The 21,880-nt window shown below is 45.0% G+C and overlaps 1 protein-coding gene across 5 annotated transcripts in view; it reads left to right on the top strand.

The window, feature by feature from the left end:
• The window catches only part of COPRS (coordinator of PRMT5 and differentiation stimulator), a 187,030-nt gene that overhangs the window by 48,495 nt on the left and 116,655 nt on the right, over positions 1-21,880 (top strand). Inside the window, exons 5-6 of one of the 5 annotated variants that reach the window (XM_090060239.1) lie at positions 311-370; positions 3,942-4,339. The exons of 3 other annotated variants lie outside the window; for them this stretch is intronic. In XM_090060239.1, the coding sequence (XP_089916365.1) occupies positions 311-366 (56 nt within the window). In that variant the 3' untranslated portion in view covers positions 367-370; positions 3,942-4,339. Of the gene's footprint in view, positions 1-310; positions 371-3,941; positions 4,340-21,880 lie in introns of those variants that run through there. One more of the 5 variants, XM_090060240.1, reaches the window with a different exon arrangement.

Here is a 21,880-nt window from a genome sequence, read left to right as displayed (position 1 = left end):
ACCCGTTAGAAGTACTCAGAGTAGCCACTCTATTATTGTTATTCCCACAACAGGATCACATTTTCTCTTAAGCGTAGCCTGCTATACCCCAGGCAACATACAGTTTTGCTCCCCTGAAGTCGTCACTCCTTTCCGCTGTTGGAATTTGCTTGTCAGGAATAGGGACTGCATCTGCCGTTTTTAGGGCTCAGGATAATTTTCACTTATTTGTCCGGGCCTCTCCCTAAGAACTGTGATGCCTTTCAAGGACCAGAGTGGGCGGGGGATATTTTGCTGCGTCTAATCAGACTGATGCTTTTTTTAACTGCAGAAAGAATGCTGGGTATTGATGTGATGGGCCACCCTGCTGCGCCGATACTACTATGAAGAGGTTAGTGTGTTTGATCACTATTTCCTTCTCATGAATAGAAATCACGCCGCTCAGCTCTGTATTCTAATGCCCATACTGCCAATAGGTGAGAGATTCCCTTTTCAACTCAAGTTATGAGGGGCCTGGTTTGTTATAACTATGTATTAACTTTTGACCAACTGATTCTTAGCTGTCAGGGTGCGCAAACACACAATTCACCAAAATAACCCAGGTTAAAATTTTTAATGTGTATTAAATTAATGAGGATCAAATGGCATGGCGTGTAGAAACGCCCCTTGTTTGCAGGTGTGTGTGGTATAGTGGCAGCTGTGGAAACCTGGGAGGCCATAGGCTTGTGGCAGCCTGCTCTCCTGAGCTTCCCTTATGTTTATTGACCTTATGAATATGACTGTTCTTCTCTTTCTTTTCCAGGGCATCAGTGTAGTTTTACTGAAGTAGGGCAGTATTTCAGGTGCAGCCTTGCTAGAGTCAATGCCAGTGCTAGGCTTCTTAGAGAGGTACTTACCGTGCTTTGCAAGGTATAGGTGTATATCAGTATTTAGGTAAAGAGGATCTCATTAACATACATTAGCTTATTAAAGCTGTACTTCTGATAGCAGCATGTTCATTTGGGTTTTTATCTAATGCTCAGCACAGTTGGTTTAACCTTTAAAATCCAGCCTTGTTTGTAATGGGCTGTTACAATTAGTAGTGCTTTTCCTTATTTTTTCCTTTTCAGTTTTAGGGAGATGTCAGTGGGACTTTGAATAAATCTTTTCTTTCCCTGGGAGGAAAACATTGATCAAAAATAGATGTTGCATTACCTCCTGGGCCAATCAGTGTGCACCATCCAAGCATGCTGTTATTGCTGCTGGTATTCCAGGGGTGCCAGGGACTCGCTGAGGGGGGATGTACAGTTTTTCCGTCATCCTGCCAAGCTTCCTCTGAAAGAGCCAAGATTGCTGACATGAGCAGAAGCTTGACCTGCAGAGAATGGTGCCAAGTAATGTCTGCAATGTGCTTTACACAAGGGTGTGCTAACCTCGGCATTTTTCCCTAGCTAGATCATTCCCACAAAAACAACTTTCTCTCCTGTAGATATAGGCAGGAGCAGAGAGCTGGGTTTCCAAGCTCCTATTTTATCAAACATGCCAGGTAGAAACGGTTTTGCATCTCTACAACCTTAAAACATGTCCATTTCCATTACAACTGCGTACATTTATAACTGTGGAGCCTTTCCTGTTGGGGGCATGGGGATGTGCATTATAAATCTCGTGGCAAGTGGAGTGCAGTGTGTCGCAGCATCGTTATATATGATAATTCACAGATCAAACCTCAGCAGAAGATTTATTGCCTGGATTTGCTTATCATGAGTTTGGCCTAAAATATGGCTGGAGATCATTTAAAAAGAGACAAAAATAAAAGCAAAATGCATTATTGGATTAATGGTATAGAAAGACTCTTGGAATGGCTTATTTTATAACTTTTCTTTATGTAGTTTCTTTTAAAAGAGTTTATATATAAATCATCATTCCACGTACAATAAAACAGAAGGACGCTATCAGAAGTTCTGCGTCTTTGCAGTTGGGAAGGAGCTGATCTTATAGCAAGGCGGTTGTTAGGATTTGTAACTCTGCCACTGACTTGCTATGGGACCACAGGAAAAACACGTAATTGCGGCGTGCCTCAGCTTCTCCATTGTAGAAACAGGGATCTCAACAGCATAATACATAGTTCATAGGCATGATGCAAAGCTTCACGTGTGTAATACATTTTCCAGATTTCCCCAGTGACAATGAGAAAGTGTAAAAAAAGTTCTAACAATAAATCTTGCTTACAGGCGCTCTTCTGTTTGCTGTCCACATTTTAAGGTAAAAGGGACCTGTAAGAGAAATGTCACTAACAGTTTATTCAAAATACCTCTCAAAATCTGACTTGTTTCATACATTCATGTGATAAGTGGGAGACCTTTTACTTCGGAGTTGCACTGTTAACTTGGTCACTTGACCGCACATAACATCATATGCAAAAGTCTCTTAATAATGATAACGACCCTACATCTAGTGTAGCAATTCTCTCAGAACAGCGCTTTATTAATGAGCTGTGGAAAGTATGCGCCCTGTGTCTGTACAAAATCAAGCCTTATAGTGAAAACACTGTGGTGGAACTCGAGATCTGACTCTGCCACAGACTTCCTGTATGTCCATAAGCAAATCACTTAATCTAGCTGTGCCTCAGTTTTCCCACCTGCAAGATGGGGATAATGATACTTCCTCTTTATAGAGGGTTTCTGAGGATGAATTCATTAATGTTAGTGAGGTGTTTGCAGAAGTATCAAGATGTATCCTGCTCCCACTGAAGTTAATGGAAGACTTCCTATTGACCTAATAGGAATAGAAGTTGTTACAAATACTAGTTTTTTGGGATCGGTTCCCATCCCCTCCATCCATGTAGTGTCAGCGCACAGACGCACTTCCTGTGGTATTTAGGACGTGAAATGTACTTGCGCAGCTACATGGCAGAGACTTGTTCTGTCTTATTGCATGTATAGTTGTGGGATACCAAGGAGGACTGACAGCACTCGCTCTGTGCCCGTGAGTATCCTGTGACTCTTACTGTCCCGTGCAGGAAGTAGGGCTCTAACAGTTTGTCCCGCTGTCTTCACCCATTGCTGGGGAGGGATTCAAACTTCTGATTGAGGACCCTAGGAGGCTTTATTCACCTCCAGCTTATGATCATTTCTGCTGTCACTGTTCAGTGTACAGGCCATTTCTTGTCTATAGCATCTATGGTAGAGCAAAGTATGGTAGTTAATATGACGTGGTAGTTGAAGGCTGCAGCCCTGGACGTGGGCACAGCTGGCTGAAAAGGGGCCCTGGCAAAGGCTTCCAAGGAATGTGCTGAGTGGGGCGGGGGGAAATTTCCTGAGCAAATGGCTTATTTGCTGAACTGTGCAGCCCAACCGAAACAAAAATGAAACAACGGTCAAATGAAGGCAAACTTTTGTTTTGCAGCTTTCTAGATGAACTGCTTTGACGACTTGTTTTGAAAACAGGATTTCATTACATTTTTAAGAGGCGCAGACGAAACTTAAAAAAAATAAAACAAATGAGTTTGTTTTCATTTTTGTTTATTTTTGCATCCCTTAAATTTTTGATTTGGGTTATAACACAATCCTATTGGGGAGGGGGTTGTTTCTGTTTTGTTTGGCTCCTGAAGCAAAAAATCAAATCAACGTATTTGCACACTTCTGATACAGAGTGGGTTTCCAGTTATTTCCCACTGGCACCATGTCAGGCCATTCACTTTCCCCAGGGTTTGTGCCATAAATGTTCCTAAGCCTTGCATAGGCCCTTAGGTAACAGAGGCCTGTTTTACCAGCAAAGTGTATGTATGTCTATTAGACAGGCTTGCTTTGAACCAGGATGCAAATTAAGGGGGACTTGGGGGGAGGGGGGCTCAGCCCCTCCATAAGACACAAGAGCCTTCTTGTAAGATTTGAAAATCATAACCTGGGGGGGTCTTCAACTGGATTGCTCTTTCACTTAGGTGGACTTGTTAATCAATGAACTGGTTTAATTTTTTTTTGCAGACCCTCCCCAAGAGTCAAAGTGTATTTCAAACCCAGGTCTGCACCAAACCACTGGATATAGGCCCTCCTCAAGTGATGAGGATTCATGCTGGTATCCCGTCTGGCGCCGTGTCTCTATGGTGTCTCATCTAGCTGGAAACTGACACGTTCCACAAAAAAAAAAACATAAAAAATCCCCAAACAAACAACTCCCTGCCCCCAAAACCACTCTGCATTTATTTCTTTAGTGATTTCTTTTTTGTTTGTAACTAAAACTGTAATCCGGAGAGTAATGTGCGTTTATTACGGTCGATTCCCATCTTAATGATAGTTTGATTTGTGTCTTTTATTGAATTGCTCAGTCTGGTTTAAGAGGAATTTGATGGATATAAAATGCTGTTTCACCTTATTTTCTGTGATGCATTAAAGCATTATGTGAAACCCAGCAGCCCTATTCACTTACTTGCTATGTTATTCAAGGTGTTTTTAAGACTTTGTATCTGGTCCAACACCCACTGTAGCTGATGGAAAAATTCCTATTGATTGTAGCAAGTTTTGGTTAGATCCATGGTGACAAACTTCCTAAGTGTCTGGTGTATGTGTTAGGCGAGGGGTGGGCAAAGTGCGGCCCATGGGCCAGATGTGGCCCGCCAGGCTATTCTATCTGGCCCGTGGGGCCTCTAAAAAATGTAGAAAATGAATATATATCTGCCCCTGGCTGCCTGTCATGTGGCCCTCGATGGCTTGCCAAAACTCAGCAAGTGGCCCTCCACCCAAAATAATTGCCCGCCCCTGTGTTAGGCTCTTTAGGCGTTACTGCAATACAAATCTCATGTATTTGTACTTCAGTCATGCCCATGGCCATATTTGATGTTATGACTTCATTGAGCTGGGTATAATGTGCCAGATCCAAAAGAGGAGCTAGGTGCTGAAACCCCTTGCAGTCCTGAACCACCCCTCGCCCCAGTCCCACTTAGCTCTTTCCTGACTCTGGAGGTGCCTGGCTGAGGAGTGATGGCAGTGCTGATGCTCACCTTTGATACAGTTGGTGGTTAGAGCATTTGCCCAGGAAGTGGGGAATGAAACTATAGTTCGCTCTGCTTAAGGAGATGCAAATATCCTCCTTCCACCTCCCAGGAGAGAGCCCCAGGCCGGAGCCCTCTCCCCGCCTGCTAGCAATGGGCGCCGTGCTGCAGAGCATGCAGGATCTGCTGGGCCAGAGAGAGAGTGTGGCTCTGGTTCGGGTGCTGTGCCGGGAGGGGGGAGCCCCGAGTTCTGGTACCTGCTTCCAGGACTGCTTGGGTATTTTACACCGGATAAAATGCAGAACTGAGCCTGCATGGGCAGAGCCAAAGGGGAGAAGAAATGCGGTACAACACCCTTCTCAAGGTCACGTCCTTGGGCGGTGGCAGAGCTGGGAGCAGACCATGGCCTCTGGGCTACTTGCCTGTGTCGAGTCTGAACACAAAATGTAGATGAAGGGTGAGTACGTCCCGTTCTGCCCAGCTTTGTGGGGCGTTGCGCAAAGGATTTCAACATTGCCAAAAGATTTGCTCGTACACTTTGCTCTTCACGTTGCAACCCCCAAATCCTCCGCACACGCAGCCCCAGCAACAGCCGAAAACAAACGTGGCTTCCAGACAGCCTGCTGTTCTCCGAGCAGCAAACGCATCGGACCAGATCCTTGCTTGGCGTGAACGGCCCAGCTCTCTGGCTTCAGTGGAACGATGCTGTTCTACGCTGACCGGCGACCTGGTGCATAAATTCAGCATAAACCTCTTCCCTTCATGTCATGTTCTGAATTGATAGCTGGGACCCTCATTCAGCAGGCTGTGATCATAAAGGGGCAAAGCCTGGGTCTCTTGTCAGATCAAGACATTTACCACAGAGCTCAGAAATATTTCATAGGCCAAAAATCTGACATCTAAATCATGCATTTACTGTGTGAAATGATGGGGCAGGCGGACAGGAGTGTTAATCTTTGCTCACAATAAAAAGCAATGCTGTTCCACTCGCACCTCCCAGAAAAGCCAAGCGCACAAACCCTAACAGCTGCAGGCTAGAGAGCAGTTAGAAGAAGCCCTCGTATTGAAAATGTACCCCGACAAAACCAGCAGGGTATCTGCCGTAAAGGAAAGTAATGCGAGTCAGAATTATAACTTTGCAGTTGTGCTGTAGTTGTAGGAATATTTAAGAACTGAAGAGAGAGAGGGGGAAGGCTGTATTTTGATTTCCACTTGTAATAGGTGCCGTAGAAAGGCAATCACACCAAGGGCTTTACACATTTGGGATACTGGGTGAAATTCTCTGGCCTGTGTGCACGATCATTATGATGTCGCATGCCAGGTGCTTTTTCTCTCCACGCTGTTTGACGGTGGGATTCTTTTGGCTTCGTGAAACACTTGTGTCTTCCTCTAGCTGCGTCATCACCTGCCACCCAGGGCAGACTCAGCGGCTTCTTAACAAGTCCCAAATATTTTAATCTTCTTTTCTAGATAACTTCAGAGTCGGATTCCTTCAATTTGGTGCCTCGTATTCTTTTAAAGCCTTTTTTAGACGCTTGTCTGTGTGCTGCCGGTGAATTTTCAGCTTTTGCCTCCATATGTGACGAGGAAAGTAACATTTAAATGAAAAATTCATTGTTTGGTCTTTTAAGCTGTAGACTTCTGGGCTAGGGACAGAAGTTTCACATAAACTGCTTTAAGTGATCAGAAACTGGCGTAAAGCTCAAACAGAACAGAAGCTCGGTGCACATAAACCAGTTTCAAAATGGCTGGAGTTGGTTTAGGATAAACCTGGATGAATGTATTATCAGACTTAATTGATTTGGGTCAAACTGGTTTATGAAACCTCTGTCCCAGACCCCTTTCTGACTCAAGTTAAATCACAGTCCCCCAGCATGCTTTGCAGCCCTAAGCTATGCTGCGCTTTGCTCCAGAGAGCAGGGCTGGCCCTGCCCCTCTGCTCCCTCGCTGGAGCAGTGATAGCTGGCTGACAAGGGGGAGGGGGTGGGGGCAAGCCCAGTCTGCAGTGGGGTGCAGGGAACGGGACATTGCCTCGCCAGGCAAACCCCAGCTGGGGTCTGGGGCCAGGTGGGCGGGGAGGGGGGTAAACACCCCTTCCCCCACTCAGACTTACTGTTGGCTGCGACTGTGGACCAGAAATCTCAGAGGCACCTGGAAGCAGGAAGAGGAAGTGATGAGCAACCCTGCAGAGTCCTGGTGCTGTAAGTCTGGGCTGCAAACCCCAGAGACCTCGAGGGCAGCAAACACGCAGCCAGAGAGACATGCTCTAGTGCCCCCTGGCTTCTGGCCTGAGCCACTGCAGGCCTGTGGCTGTGTTTCCTAGGTCAAAGGTAAATGTCTGTTCACTTCTGTTTCAGTTTAACCTGTGCAGTTTAGACTGCAAAGACTGAATCAATTCAGCCTCAAGCTTTTATGACTGTCTGCACTTTGATAACCAAGTGTCCATAGCTGGTAAATGCAATTGCCATTTCATAATGTTATTGCCTTCTGGATAGTCCTGGTTGTTTGCATGTTTTATATATAAATTGGCTCTCCTCTTGTATTCCTTTGCTTTCTAAAATAAAGCTTGCGTTAGGAGTTGCAGTGTTTCCACTAATTTATTTCTTTATTTTTAATTGATTATTAACCCTGTCTTTATGTAATGCTGGACAGTCTTTGGGTCTTCCTACAAAGAATCTCAAAAAGCTATGCCACCAACAAAATCTAGATCATTGATCATGCTGATATGGGACCAGATGATGGCTAACGTAATAACCAGCTACTATTTTTTTTCCTCGTAATGGAGCCAGTGACCGTGCCAAATATGAAAGGTGGGGCCGTGTTGTTTGACATCAGTGTCTATGTTGAACCGTTTGCGCAATGATTTTACTTTAATGGCATAATATGCTGCATCTTGATAGAGAGCTTTGAAGTGAGTTTATTTAATCCTTTTGTTGGCAAACCATAACGCTTCAAGATGTTTAGAGCAGAATGGCAGTGGAAGCTGTTAAATGGTTTCTTGAAACCTGTGAAGTTTACAGTGAACAGTTTTTACCGTTCAGTAATTATTTTTAGGATGAAAATCTGGTCAACACATGATCTTCCAGGTCAAAATCCAGCCTGCCCTTCTCTTAGCTTCACCTCAATCACTTCAATTATCCTGCTTCAGAGAGCATAAAAAGAACTTGACTTGTTGCTGTGACACCTCCCCAGGTGTTGCACTTGCTTAAGTCACTCTTCTTTTTTTAAACGCTAATAACTATTTTCCGTTCTTCTGGATGATTTTCCTAGTCCCATACTCTGGTGATAAATTATCATTCCATGCGATGATGAGATCACCGATGTGTGCTTTCAGCTTTTCAAATTCAGTTTATAAATATGATCCTCTTGCATCCTTTTAGATCCACATTCTTAAATACTTTTGTGTTGGCAACAGCAATAAGAAAAGATCCAGAGGAAATGTGGAAATTCTCTGCTAGTATAAAATGGAGATGTGGCATTCTGCACCAGAAGTTTGGCCCCTTGCATCGTATCTGCAGGGTATAAAACACCACCTCTTTAAAATGTTTTACTTGGCTTATGGATCCTTGCTTTCAAAGGGACAGCTTAGAGCTTTTAGCTGGTAATTTAGAGCAGACGGAGCAAATTCCACGTGTGGATGTTTGCATTTACAGAACCTTGATCTGTTTTTAGAGCAGTTGATTGTAATGAAGCTGTCAGCGCTCCTTGAGTGAGCGCTGCCACACTTGAACCCTAATAGGATTTTATTAACGACTAGATTGACATCTCCATCATGCTTCCAGGGTTGTGTTCTTTTCAGTCTGGAAGTCATCCCAGATCAGAGTATTTGATGTGCATGATGATCCCAAGATATTTATTTTTTATAAAATAAGAATAGGAAGATTCGCTCAGAAACCTTGTTCTTGCATTGAGCAGTGGGATTTTCAAAAGCTCCTGGCATCAGTGAACCTTTGCTGTCATGAAAGTCGGTAGTAAAAAATCCAGCCAACCGCTTCTCTAACTGGGATCCCAGTGCAGCCTGCTGTCAGTTCTTTAGCCAGATCCTGCAAAACTTATAGTTTCATAGTTGTTGGGGTTGGAAGGGACCTCAATAGATCATCAAGTCTGACCCCTTGCCCTGAGCAGGAAAGAGCACTGGGGTTAGACGACCCCAGCCAGGTGCTTGTCCTGTCTCCTCTGAAAGGCCCCCAAGGTAGGGGAGAGACCACGTCCCCTGGAAGCCCGTTTCAGATTCTGGCAACCCCCACCGTAAAGAAATGCACTTAACTGTCTTCCATAAGTAAAGCACAGACTTTACTATCTAAGCTTCTCCCACTGTAAGCATGATTGCTGATCTTGCAATAGACCTTGGACTCAGGGGTCACCAGAGCGAGACCAGCTGGAGAGCTAGGGCCATGAGTCGAAGCTTGAAAAGGGAGGAAAATAATTATTGGGTTTTTATGGGTGTCCCACGCTAGGAATTTTGATCAAATGGCCACAACAGTATCTCAAGCTGTAGCACGGCCTAAATGCCAGTTTACTAGAGACAGACAGCGCTGTTAAAAACAAAACCAGGCTGTTAAGCAACTGGGCTCTCAAACCACATAGGAACATAAATACAAAAGCCGTTCTCTCTCTCAACTGCTCAGTTTAGATTGCAGGCTCCTTGGTGACTGTTTTCTTTACTAGGTTTGAAACACAACACGGTCCTTGTTGGTGGGACAGAACACAAGACCTGTGGGTCTAAAAGTATAAGTTTTCACTGCCTGACTAGAAGGGCCCTCATGGTGTCCCATGGCACACCCCAGTTCATTGCGCCTGGCTCAGTCCCTAGCAAGGTCCAGAGAGACTGCTCTGATAGGGAAACTGCTAGCACAGGGCGCGCGAGCAGTCTGTTGTTGGTCCTTGGAGGCTCTGCAGACTCCGAGCACCTCACCGTCTTTAATGCGTTTGTGCTCGCAGCAGCCTTGTGAGAGAGATGAGTGCTATCATTCCCCTGTTACAAATGGGGGACTGAAGCAGTGTCTGTGTGACTTGCCCAAGGCTACACAGGATGTCTGTGGCAGAGGAGAGAAACTCCCCCCCCTCAATATTTTCAGCCCATATTCAAACATTATACCCTCCATCCTTTTTGTCACTCTATCTGTGCACTTTCTGTAGTGCACCGTATACAGTAATAATGCTCTTTGCTTTTGTTTGTAAGAGCTGCAAACTGTAAACACCGTTCAGCAAGGTGATCAGCCAGTAAATGCTGTATATGGGTAAAAAAATTAAAGCAGTTATGCATTCATGCAATGCCTCTTGCCACAAAAATGCAAAGCACTTTGCTGTAGGGGATTAAGTCTCACAGTTGCGCAGCGGAGGAGGTAAGTTGTACTGTCCCTGCTCTACATCTTCCTTACGCAGGTTTTACTGCCCTGGAATTAGGTTCTCACTTGGACGGCAACCCAATGGCACAGCCAAGAGCAGAGTACCAGGGCTTGCTGGCATCAAGTGGTGGGGACATCATGGTGCAATGCATCATTCATGTAACTAAATCTGTGAAGTGACATCAGTGTCAAGGTAGTAAAGGTATTACTGGCAAACTGAGCTGCATGCCTTCCAGTAGTCCCGGCTGGTATTCATGCCTTTTCTCTTGTTACTGCTTCGTTGGGCTCCTGGGAGGAGGTTTCCAAAAGCACCTTAAGTATTAGGAGGATGAGTCCCACTGACTTTCATTGGGTCTTATGTGCTCTAGATTCTCCAAGGGCATGTGAAAATCCCCCCGTCCTCCCCGGTAACCTGCCGTTCAGATCTCGACCCGCTTTCTCCCCACCTGTCCAGAACCTGTGGCCCATGTTTTCTCAGAAACGTTGTGGAATTCAGAATAGATGTGTCTGAATTACTTGCTTTTTTCCTTCTCTTGTGTTCGTCTCCATGTTCAGTCATTTGCAAAATATTATTCATTAGAGACTTATGCTTCCCCATCCCCAGGAAAAAGCTTTTAATACACCACTATTTACTCTGTCCTTTCTCTCTCTTTTCCCCCCTTTTCTGCTTTCTGTGCAAGATGTATATGGTCTAATCACAATTCCCAAGCGACCAATAAATTGGGTCTAACTGTGGGTAATCGGAGCCCCGTATTTGTGGCTGACTGTCAGTGCTGGTTGTTAGAACACTTGATTCAGTAGACATCTGTCTCGGATGAACTCTGGCTGTACCTTGAAGAAAAGCAAGCATCCATTTGTGTATATAGCGTTTGAATGAGACTGAACACATGATTTAATGACAATTACCATCTTTCTTTAGCAAGCTATTATGATATTTCATTAGGGTAATGGACATATTTTGAACCGTCGCGTATCTACAGTGAAGCGTTGCGGCAGATGCTTCAGGACAAATTGCTTCATTGCACAAGATGATGTACAATTGCAATTCATTGTTCTGGGGAAGAATTGTGTGCAGTGATAATTTATGGAGGGACAGAAAGATAATTTGTACTTATAATTGAGACTGTTTAAAATTTAAATGTACAGTATAATTGGAAGCCCTGTGATCTCTCTTGCTGATTTCTCTTTTTTCTTGACTCCACGACATGAATTCTGCACAGTCCCCTGTATGCTGAAGGGTTGGTAGCCAGCACATAGTCTGTGGTTAAATCCTACTTTCTTGGGTCCCCATCTGGCACTGGGAGCTACAGGCAGTCCCGCTTGACAGACTCCACTTGGAGTCCTGGATGCTTTAACTCCTACAAGCACATCCCATTTGCTGCTCTCCCATACAATTGGCCTTTCTGCAATGCCGGGAGCATCAAGAAGTTTCAAGCTATGGAGCCAGATGCACAGGGATCATCATGAGGTTTAAGAGCACACAAACAACCTAGTGTTAAACTTTGCTGACGCTGCTGGCATTGCAAAAGAGCAGCCTCAGTGTTCCTTGCTCATGTGATTTTAAGGTAATGGGAGTATTTAGAGTGGTACAAATTAGGAAGCAGATCATGTGAAAGGCCCAGTGCACGCAACTGCGATTGAGTTGGAAAGGAATTCTGCATTTTAGAAAATGAGGCTTGTAGTTCATTTGGCCCTGTAGCTGGGGGGATAAATGAAACCTGAGGCTCTAAATGCTTCATTTCAACATTAAGGGAATGTCGGAGGTGCTGTACAGGGAGTTGGGAGGGAAAAAGATCAGCTTGAGAAACTATGAGAACCTACATTTACCCTCTTCATTTAAATTTTAAACAGCCACAATTATACAAGCACAAATTATCTTTCTTTCCCTTAATAAATTATCACCCCACATGGCTCTGCCATATGACAGCGAATTGCTAAAGTATATCATCCTTTGCAGTTGAGCAGTTTTGTCCTCCTCCAAACGTATTACGCTCTATTTAATTGAGGCTACATTTTTGTGAACAATACTTGTGTCAATAAATAATGAGTCACATCCACATATTCTTCTCAGTGCTTTATTTAACACCTCATTTACATGCCTTGTGAAATAAAAGAATAAATCTGAATGGGTCCTTAGTAGAACGTACAGTAGTGTGTGTGTGTAAGGTGCACGATTGTCTAGACAGATCTGTCCAAAAGATCCTATCTGTTGGTGAATGAGGTGTATAAAATGGCAAGTTATACATTTTGACAATATAACATAACTTTCTTCACTAATAAAAATAAAGAATAGAAAATTCCCAGTCAAATGCTATAACCCCATGAATGGGAACAATTATACAGTGTAAACGTGAGCATTCCTGGATGAGGAATATACATAATATATATATAATATCTTTATAACTGGATCTACAATTGGGAGTGTGTTTAATGTAATTATTTTAGTACAGAATCGCATTCCTATCCATTATGATTGTCAGCACAAGAACTGTGCTTGAACTAGGCCTTTATGAGCCATATTCTTGCTTTGTTCCACATTTGTAAGTAGCACTGGCATCACTAAACTGTCTGTGTATGGACTCGAATGGACAACCAGGTCCCCGGTTCAGTGTAAGCACCGCATAAACTGAATGGATTTGACTAGCAGCCAGCACTTGCCCGTCACTGCCTGTTTAAGGCCCTTATCCAGAGCCCATGGAAGACAGCGGACACCTTTTCATTGACTTCACTGAGTTTAGTTAGGACCTGCATGATTGGTGCAGCTTTTTCTGAAGTATTCATTTAACCAGATTAAATAAGATACCACATTTTTAGAGAGTGGGCATTTGAGTCCTCATGTTCAGTGGGTGCGCCTACACAAGACGCTTAATGCACAGTAGACTAATTTTACTGCGCATTAATGCATCCCGGCAGAAAACATGTTAACTTGCTAATGCGTAGTGCAGTTAGTCTACTGGGCATTAAGCATGATGAAAAGACCGCGCGCCATTGCTACTACACTTTAGTGCTGGCCACTGCACATTTATGTAGTACCTTGTAGTACAGGTATTAAAATTAATAGCTATGATGCATTAGTGCACATGTAGACATGCCCAGTGTTTCTCAAACGAGTATGTAGGAAGTTTCAAAGGCTACAAGAGAGGAAGGAATGGGAAAGCAGAAGAAAAGGCAAACAAAATTATAACAGAGGAAAAAAAAAGAACAGCTCTGCAGGATCTCTGAGGGGCCTGAAGATCTAAGAGTACATTGATTGAAGAGAACTGTTCAGCTGCATGTCACGGTCCCCATACTGTTAACAAAGATTTCCTTGTACCAGCTGGTAGTGCTTTCTCTGCTTTTGGAGCAGAAAGATCTATTCAGGCTCTTCCTGCTACACTTGGGAAGTTTCGTGATGAAGTAAAAGTGTTAATCAACTTTCAGTAATTGCAAAGCAACAGTTCTCTCTTTGGATCCTGTTCTGATCATGTAAATGTAACGTTCTCTGGTGTTTAATTAGGGAAAGGGATTGGCACTTAATATGCTACTGAGAAAACTTTGGGTAATTTTTTTTCTCTCTGTACCTCTGTGTTCTCCTTTGCTCTCACCTCTGAGAACCTCAGGAACATTTATGAATTTATTCCCAGAACATGCCTGTAAAGTCAGGAAATATTATCGTCATCCACATTTTGTTCATGGAGATCTGGGGGATCAGTAGACTGGGACATGCCCAAGCGCATGCAGGCAGTCTGTGGCCGTGCCCGGAGTTAAGCGGAGGTCTCCTGCACTGTTGCGTAGTGGACACAAAACCATATTCCCGCTGTCTCTGTGCACCAGTAGGAGGTAGAAGATCCCAGCTCTGGCGCTCCTGTGCTGGCTTTCATCTTCTTAAAGCTGCTGATGTCTCTTGATTTACCTGTAGGCTCTGAACAAACTTTATACCAAACATAGGACTGGTTTGGTTTGGTTTTGACTGAGCTGTTCCATGTGTTTTAAAATATATCGATCTAAAGCTGTCCACAAGTCTCACGAGCATGTTCCACTTCTGACTCCCTGCCCTTGTTTTTATTTTCGGTGCTCTATCTTTTCCAGCCTCACTGGTTTCACGCCCCTGTGCCTATCATCACTTGTATTCTGTGAACACTGGGCAGAGTGACCCAACTATACTGAGCTTTAGTTTAGTTTTCTTTTTTTGTCCTTTTCACCGTGTTGCTGCAGATTGGTAGTCATGGTAACTCCTTCATCTCCATTGAAAAATAAATACTAAAAATTGTGTTTTACTATTTATATATAAAAATGCAGAAGCAAATGAGCCCTACAGCTTATGACTCACTTCTCATGATGAAGTTTCTTCTGCTTCTGTAAAATGTGGAAACAAATCATGTGAGAAAATTAAAACAAAAGCTGGCAGTTTTGGGTTTTTTTACAAGATTCTGGTTACAATAAGTGTAAAAGCCCAGGTTGGGTTTATATGAAATGCCCCATCTGGGTAGCAGATCTTCATGCTCAGAAAGGTTTATTCAAATGGGCTTCTGAGTTCCTGGGACAGAGTCGAGGGTATGGTCAGGGTCCTCCAGCAGGAGGCATCTAGAAAAGAGCCAGTTTTGGGAAGCAGGCTTGAGTTGAACTTTATTGTTGTGCATGTCTTTATTTTACAAAGCTGACCCCCTTGTGAGGGGCTGAGATTCTGGTGCCCCAGGGTGTGGGGACTTTGTTCTAGGGCAGGGGTAGTTAACTTGCAGCACAGGCAGCATGGTCAGCTTGTGTGTATAAGGCAGAGGGGATGGGAGATCCCTGCTTGCATTGGGGGTGTGGAGCAGGGGGAGCTCCAGCCAGGGAGCAGAGGGGCAGGGCTGTAAAGCAGAGGGCCGAACCTAGCATGCTGGGATGCTGGAGGACTTTGGTTTAACTTAAACCAGGAAGGGGTCTGGGACAGACATTGTATAAGCCAGTTTGACCCAAATCAGTTAAGTCTGATGCTACATTCAACCAGGTTTATCTCAAACTGATTTTAGCCATTTTCAAACTGGTTTATGTGTGCTGAACATCTGTTCTGTTACAGTTTTAAACCAGTTACTGATCACTTAAACTGGTTTGTGTGTAATGTCTGTCCCTAGCCGCAGGGGTATAGGACTGATTTGTGGCATGCCTGTCAAAAATGTTGGCTCCCACTGTTCTAGAGCAAATTGGGAAAGACGTCTGCTCACAGTCGGCTTAAACAAAGCCTGTTTGAAGATAAAACTCTTGCAGGTCTAAACATCTTTTCAATTTAATTACTGCTCCTGGACATCCTTCCTTAGTCCAATAGTATTTCGGTGATTCTGTTAACATAAATCTATGTGCACATAAAGAATCAACAAGGAGATTTCCTATTTTATTTGAATGTGGGGCGCTCTGAAAACTGTTGCTTGTGGGGTGAGTGACTGGTGCCTTCCCTGGGAAGCGGTTCTCCCAGCAGCCCCCATTCGGTTATGTTAACTGGGCTCCAGCTCTTGTTAATCTCGCATACCTTTGGCAGAAGGTAAGCATTTTGCAATTTTTCCAGGTTGGTTTTTATGCTCAGCCTGTCTGAGTGGGGGTTTTGCGGTGTTAATTATAGTTAATACACTTTTATGCAATGTTTGGTGCTTTCCTTAAAGGCCCAGACACTCCACAGTCAACGTATCATAAGACTGTTACCTTCCACTTGGGGAAAGAAAAAGAAAAAGGGGAAAAGTGCAGTTTATTGCCTTCATGATTTCCGAGAAAAGCTGGATAATATGACTGCAGCCTTTAAGGCTCCCAAATTGGAAGGCAAATGAAGAGCCTCCAACATTCATCATCTGAAAAGAATTTTGTGATTCTTGAGGCCGTCTCATCATTTTGGGGAGCTTGACTTACGATTTTTTGAAACGTTAAGTTAAGCAATATTGTAGTTTGAACCACAGTTGTGTGTGGATCTGTTTGGGACATGCGCCTTTTTTCGATTCTCTTACTGGGCAAGCGTAGCTCCTAGAATCTGGCTTCCACCGGGAATGCTTGTGCCCACGAGCTCTGGGTGTAGTCCCACTGTATAATAAAAATAAACTTTTTTTTACAACTTTCTGGCCGGTACATGTCTTTGCTACAGCAGTCACAGAAAGCAATCAAGGAAAGGGACACGTAGACACAATACGAAGCAAATTCTTTTTAAAATGTTTCATTTTCACAGAAATATTTGCCTTGGAGTAGCTCTATTTATGTCTGGCTTCTTCTATTTTCTGCACCCGATAACGTGTGCCTTGATTTTCCAACAGTGTTCTTCCACACGCTGTTCCATTGCTCACTCTGTCTCTCCTTCTATGTCTCTGATTCACTAAGGGACTATTTTTGGTTCTTCCTCTCCTCTATTTTGACTTCAGCCCTTACTAAGTGTCCGCTTGGCTTCTGCCCTCCCCCTCTAGCACATCTCCCAACAAATGGTTTCTGCTTTTTTTTTCTTTAGTAGTTAGGATTGTTTTGGATGCGAGAGCTCCTCCAGCCCTCCCTCGGTCGTTGGTCATCTGCATTCTAATAGGCTTAGTTCCTAGCTAGAGATTTTGGCATCTGATTGTGACAATTTCTAGGCATGATGTTGAAGGATAAATTGGGAGCATCTGTTGCTCCAGAAATGGGCTTTCCATATATAGTCTGAGCTGATTAGCTAAAAGAGGTTAGAGAACTTAAGGATGCCATTGCTTACCAGTTCCTTACATGAAACCCCAGGCAATTCCCTATGCAGGCATAGATAAAATGTGGGAGAGATTCTCGACAACCTGCATTTGATACAACTGAACCATTATGTAATGATAATCTACATTGTGTAATTATGTAATGATAGCTGATGTTATATATAGTCTGTCTTGACCATAAAGGGAGAAATTAACCCCGAGAGTCACTGCTGGATTTCTCACTATGTTTCTAGTCACCCTCTGCCTATACAGGAATGGATGGGAATAGGCAGTATTAGTGACGGACTCTCGCAGCTGTTGGTGGGTAATGACTCCGTTTCACAGATGGAGGAAAGGACGCTCAGAGGCGCTAATTAGTTGTCTGAGGTCATGCCGTCAATTAGTGACAGACCTCAAAACACAAGCCAGTCTCCCTCCAACAGCCTCCGAGTCTCTTCAGTATGAAACAGAATGCAGTGCCCATATGCACGCTCGGTCTGTACTGAGGGGTCCCTCTGCTTTATAAGCCCAGTTGAATATCCTTCTTGGTGAGCAGAAGAGCTTGTACTAATCCTTGGGGATTTCTAACCATAGAATGAGAGGTAAAACTAGCTTGGGAGGGTGCAAAAGGCTCAGCAGCTCTTGTAAGCATGGGAGAATTAGAAATGCTAGAGGGAGAAAGGTAACACTGCTGCAGTTTGAAAGAAGCTGCGTATGAAGCTCTGGAGGCATCTCTCAGGTCCCTGAGTATAGAAGAGCGCAAGAACCTGTTTGTCGCACCTTGCCCTTTGCATGTTTGCTGATGCCTGCAACTGAATTACATGGGTCATTGTTCCTGAATGGGTACAAGACAAAGTGCACCCCCTCTAGTGATGCCAAGCAACGACATACTAGCAAGATCAACGAGAAAACCCATATTTAGATTGTACGTAGGAATAATATGAAACCCGGGTTGCTCTGAATACAATACGTGCATGCTCTGCAGAGCTGCTACTGTGAAGTCTGTAAGCTTTGGCTTAATTGGCAAGTCCTATTCTCCCCTAAATATTACCCAAGGTTTCATTGCAGAATCTCCCTGGCCTATGCCCTACTCCTCTCCGTAGAAGACATTCCATGACTGTGGCTCAACAATAATTATTCACAAGTTTTCAGCATCTGTTCGTAGGGTGCCTATGGTGCTGTAAGCCTGGCATTGTCCTGCTGGCTTCTAGATACTGCTACCCTCTTACATACCTGCCCCTCGCGAGCAATGCCCAAGGAGGGCTCTTCTGCTTGCTGCTTGGGCACTCGCTTTGGATTTGGATATATTCTAAGGGTCCCCTGGACGGATGCCTTCTGAATCCGGGATGGCACAGAAATATTCCCATTCGCTCGCCAGGACAGACAGCTTACCAAGATGAGGCGATAGTGTGCTGTATCTAAAAACTCTCGCCATGTTCTAGAGCCCGGCACTTCCAGGGGAGGATTTTTCTTTCTCAGAGGTCTCTGGTTAAAGTAAATGTACAAAGCTACTCTTCTGCAGGAATAAATGGATGACACAACAACCCAATGCAATAGGAGATGGAGACGCTCAGTTTTCTTGTGCCTGTGTGTGTGTATCCGCAAGCATCCAAATCCAGTCTGGGTGCCTGAATTGTCTCTTAGGGAAGGCCGCAGGCTGTCCCTTTTTCAGTTTCCAAATGTTAGAGCTACACACCCTTGAATAAAATTCGGGCCCATAGTTCAACTGGCTGGCCATTGATATGGAAAAGAGGATGTATCATTAAAAGCCATGGAGCTGAGCTCAAAGGCCTGGAATAGAGAGTCAGAAAGAATACCTATCACTTCTCAGGACTTGCTGTAACAAGCATCGTGGCAAGGGCTAGAGTTAGCCGCCACTGCAGCGTGTGCGCCGCCGTACGGTTTGCTCTGAGAGTTAGCAATGTCCAGTTCTTGGACAGCACTCCCTGGACAAAGACTCAGCTGGGGAGTTGATAAACGTTGTCTTTTCATAAATAATGACTGTGTGCTCATTTACTTTCATGGCCTTCTAGTATTGGGTGAAAACACTGGCTCAGCCCCCAAGCCGCCACCATTAGATATTTTCTCCCTTTAAACAATGCCTTTCCTGCCTGCCAGCAGTGCTGCTGCTCACAGCCTGAGGACTGCAGACAGATGGGCTTGTTTAGTGTGAATTTCCAAGCAGTGCGCAACCTTTACCTTATTTCAAAATGCCATGGGAAAAATAATCCGTGGGGGTTTTTTTCTGTGCTGGTTTGCATGTAAGCAGTTGCAAATACTGGCTGCCAAGAATGTGAAGGATCCAAGCCTCTGGTAACTAACTAGGTCATTCTCAAAATACTGTCATGTGTTTGTGCATTTTTCTGAGGCTGCAACAAGCAAGGCTGAGCAAGAGACAGAAAAAGAAAATAATCTTATTGCGTACAGCCTTGCAAACACAAAAATGTGTGTCTGCCTGACCACTGCCCCCTCACTATCTTTGCAGCCGATCACAAGCTCTAGGCCCTAGAATGCAGCTTGTCCGGTGCCTGCTAGAGGATGGGCATCGAGCAGTGAACTACTTTTTACTCACCAGCAGCTAACTTAGGGAGAAAACACGTCCAGGCTCTAAGGGCACTTGTACACATAACAGGGGTTTAGTCCTCAGGGTTTTATTCTATGCCCCGGGTGAGTTTTTAATTCATAGATTCATAGAAGTCGGGTCAGAAGGGACCTCGTAGATCTTCTAGTCCGACCCCCTGCCCTGGGCAGGAGAGAAAACTGGGCTCAATTGACCCCAGCTAGGTAGGCATCAAGCCTCCTCTTAAAGACCCCCAGGGTAGGAGCCAGCACCACTTCCCTTGGAAGTTGGTTCCAGCTCCTAGCCGCCCTGACCGTGAAGTCGCGCCTCCTGATATCTAGTCCGAACCTACCCTCTAACAACTTGTGGCTGTTATTCCTTGTTACTCTGGGAGGTGCTTGGGGGGAACAAGGTCTCTCCCAATCCCTGCTGGTCCCCCCTAGTAAGTTTATAGATGGCCACCAGATCCCCCTCAGCCTTCTCTTGTGGCGGCTGAGCAGGTTCAGGTCCCGCAGCCTCTCCTCGTAGAGCCTGCCCTGCTGCCCTCTGATCATGCGGGTGGCCTCCTCTGGACCCTCTCCGAGCTGGCCACATCCCTCCTGAAGTGCGGCGCCCAGAGCTGGACGCAGTCCTCCAGCTGCGGCCTGACCCGTGCCGCGTAGAGGGGGAGGATCACCTCCTTGGCCCTGCTCATGATGCATCTGTGGATGCACGACAAGGTCCGGTTAGCCCTACTGACCGTGTCCTCGCATTGTCGGCCCATGCTCATCTTGGAATCGATAATGGCTCCAAGATCTCTTTCTGCCACCATGCTTTCGAGAAGGGAGTTCCCCAACCTATAGGTATGAAACCCACTGTTTCAATTTTTCCATCACGTTGTGGCGAGGGGCCCTACCCTTTTTTCTGATCAGAGCTAGAGCCTGCCCGCAGCCAGGGAGCAAGCTGCTGGTGGGCCAAGCAGCCCCTGAGCTGTGAGGGGGCCCCAGTTCTTTCCCTCATGGTGGCGGCACCCCCTGGAGTGCCTGGGCAGGTTGCTAGCAGGCTGGGTGCTGCCTCCGAGCTGGGGTAGCACCCGCCCTGCTAGCAACCCGCTTAGCTGGCCCAGGGGGTGCTGTTACTGTGGAGGGGAAGACCGGGACCCCTGCAGCTCAGAGGCCGCCTGAGCCCCAGCCATGGGAGAGACGGGCATGCTCCGCTGAAAAAAAAAAAGGAGGATTGAGCCCCTCGCTGCTTCTGCCTTCAGGTTCCTGCAGCCAGCAGGACAGCTGGGGCCACCTGGGAATGGTTTTTTCCTGCAGAGCCTGCCGCAGTTGGGGGGTGAGCCGACAGCTGCATCATTGCAGTTGGCAACGTTGCAAACTGAATTACTTTGGGATTTGCAATGATGCAAACTCATTTAAAACCCACAAAACTCTTGCGCATGTATAGCACATGTACATCAAGCCACACAAAGTGACATTTTCATCACGTGTACATGGTAATGGCGTTACGTGTACAAGCGCCTGAAGTCTTCATCCTTGCAGCTGATAGGGGCTAAGAAGAAGATGGTACTCTTGACAAAAGTTGCTGCATGGATGTTCACCGCAGGGTTATGTTGCAGCTGCCTTTGCAACACATGGAATCGGCCACTGGGCGATGGGGCCGTGTTCTGAGGGCTTTCTTGTTAGTTACTCGGTTTGAATGCTAGCTAATTAACCAATGGAGTGAGTGAGTTGATGCAAAATTGCTAAGATTTGTATTAGAGGAGAAATAAAAAGGAGGCTTCCATGGTTTGCCCATAGTCCAAGAGCTGCCATTTTTCATTGAAATTTGGATCAACGCTTTCTGGAGTCTTAGTCCAATCCAGATGCTACAGTGATGTCATCTTTTGGTTGGGGATGGACACATGGTAATAGAAATTTATAACGAACTGGAGGAGAATCCTGCATAACCATGCGCCTGCTTTCTTACTCAGTGTTTTTGGTTATTCAAAAAAGGCAGCCCAGCTCCTTAAGCTTTCAGGTACAAGTAATTCCCGTGAGTTTATGGATGAAGACATCACTCAGATAGTCTACTGGCATTTCCTGAATATAGTATAGCAGCTATTAGTGGGGCAATGTACAACTGAACTGCCAACTAGTTCAATCTTGAAATCAAACTGGGGTGACAAGACAGGTTGCGTGCTGAAGATTTTCATATGTTCTGTAAAATCAGCTTTTTAGTCGAATCAGATTTTCTCATATATTTCAGCTTGAGCCCCTTTAAGTCCCCAACCAATCAGATCCAGCTCTGGTATATTCCCATTGCAAAAGTCAATGCACATGTAGATGCTATCATCCGTTGTCATCAGTACCATCTGTTCTTGGCATTGGTGTTAAAGGGCTAGACGGTAGATTAGTAGATA

This window comes from Crocodylus siamensis, chromosome 8 (assembly GCF_052110815.1).
Source record: "Crocodylus siamensis isolate JL-2025a chromosome 8, ASM5211081v1, whole genome shotgun sequence".
Lineage (NCBI taxonomy): Eukaryota > Metazoa > Chordata > Crocodylia > Crocodylidae > Crocodylus > Crocodylus siamensis.
Note: the sequence above shows the minus strand (reverse complement) of the source record. Positions and strands in the feature narration are given on the sequence as shown.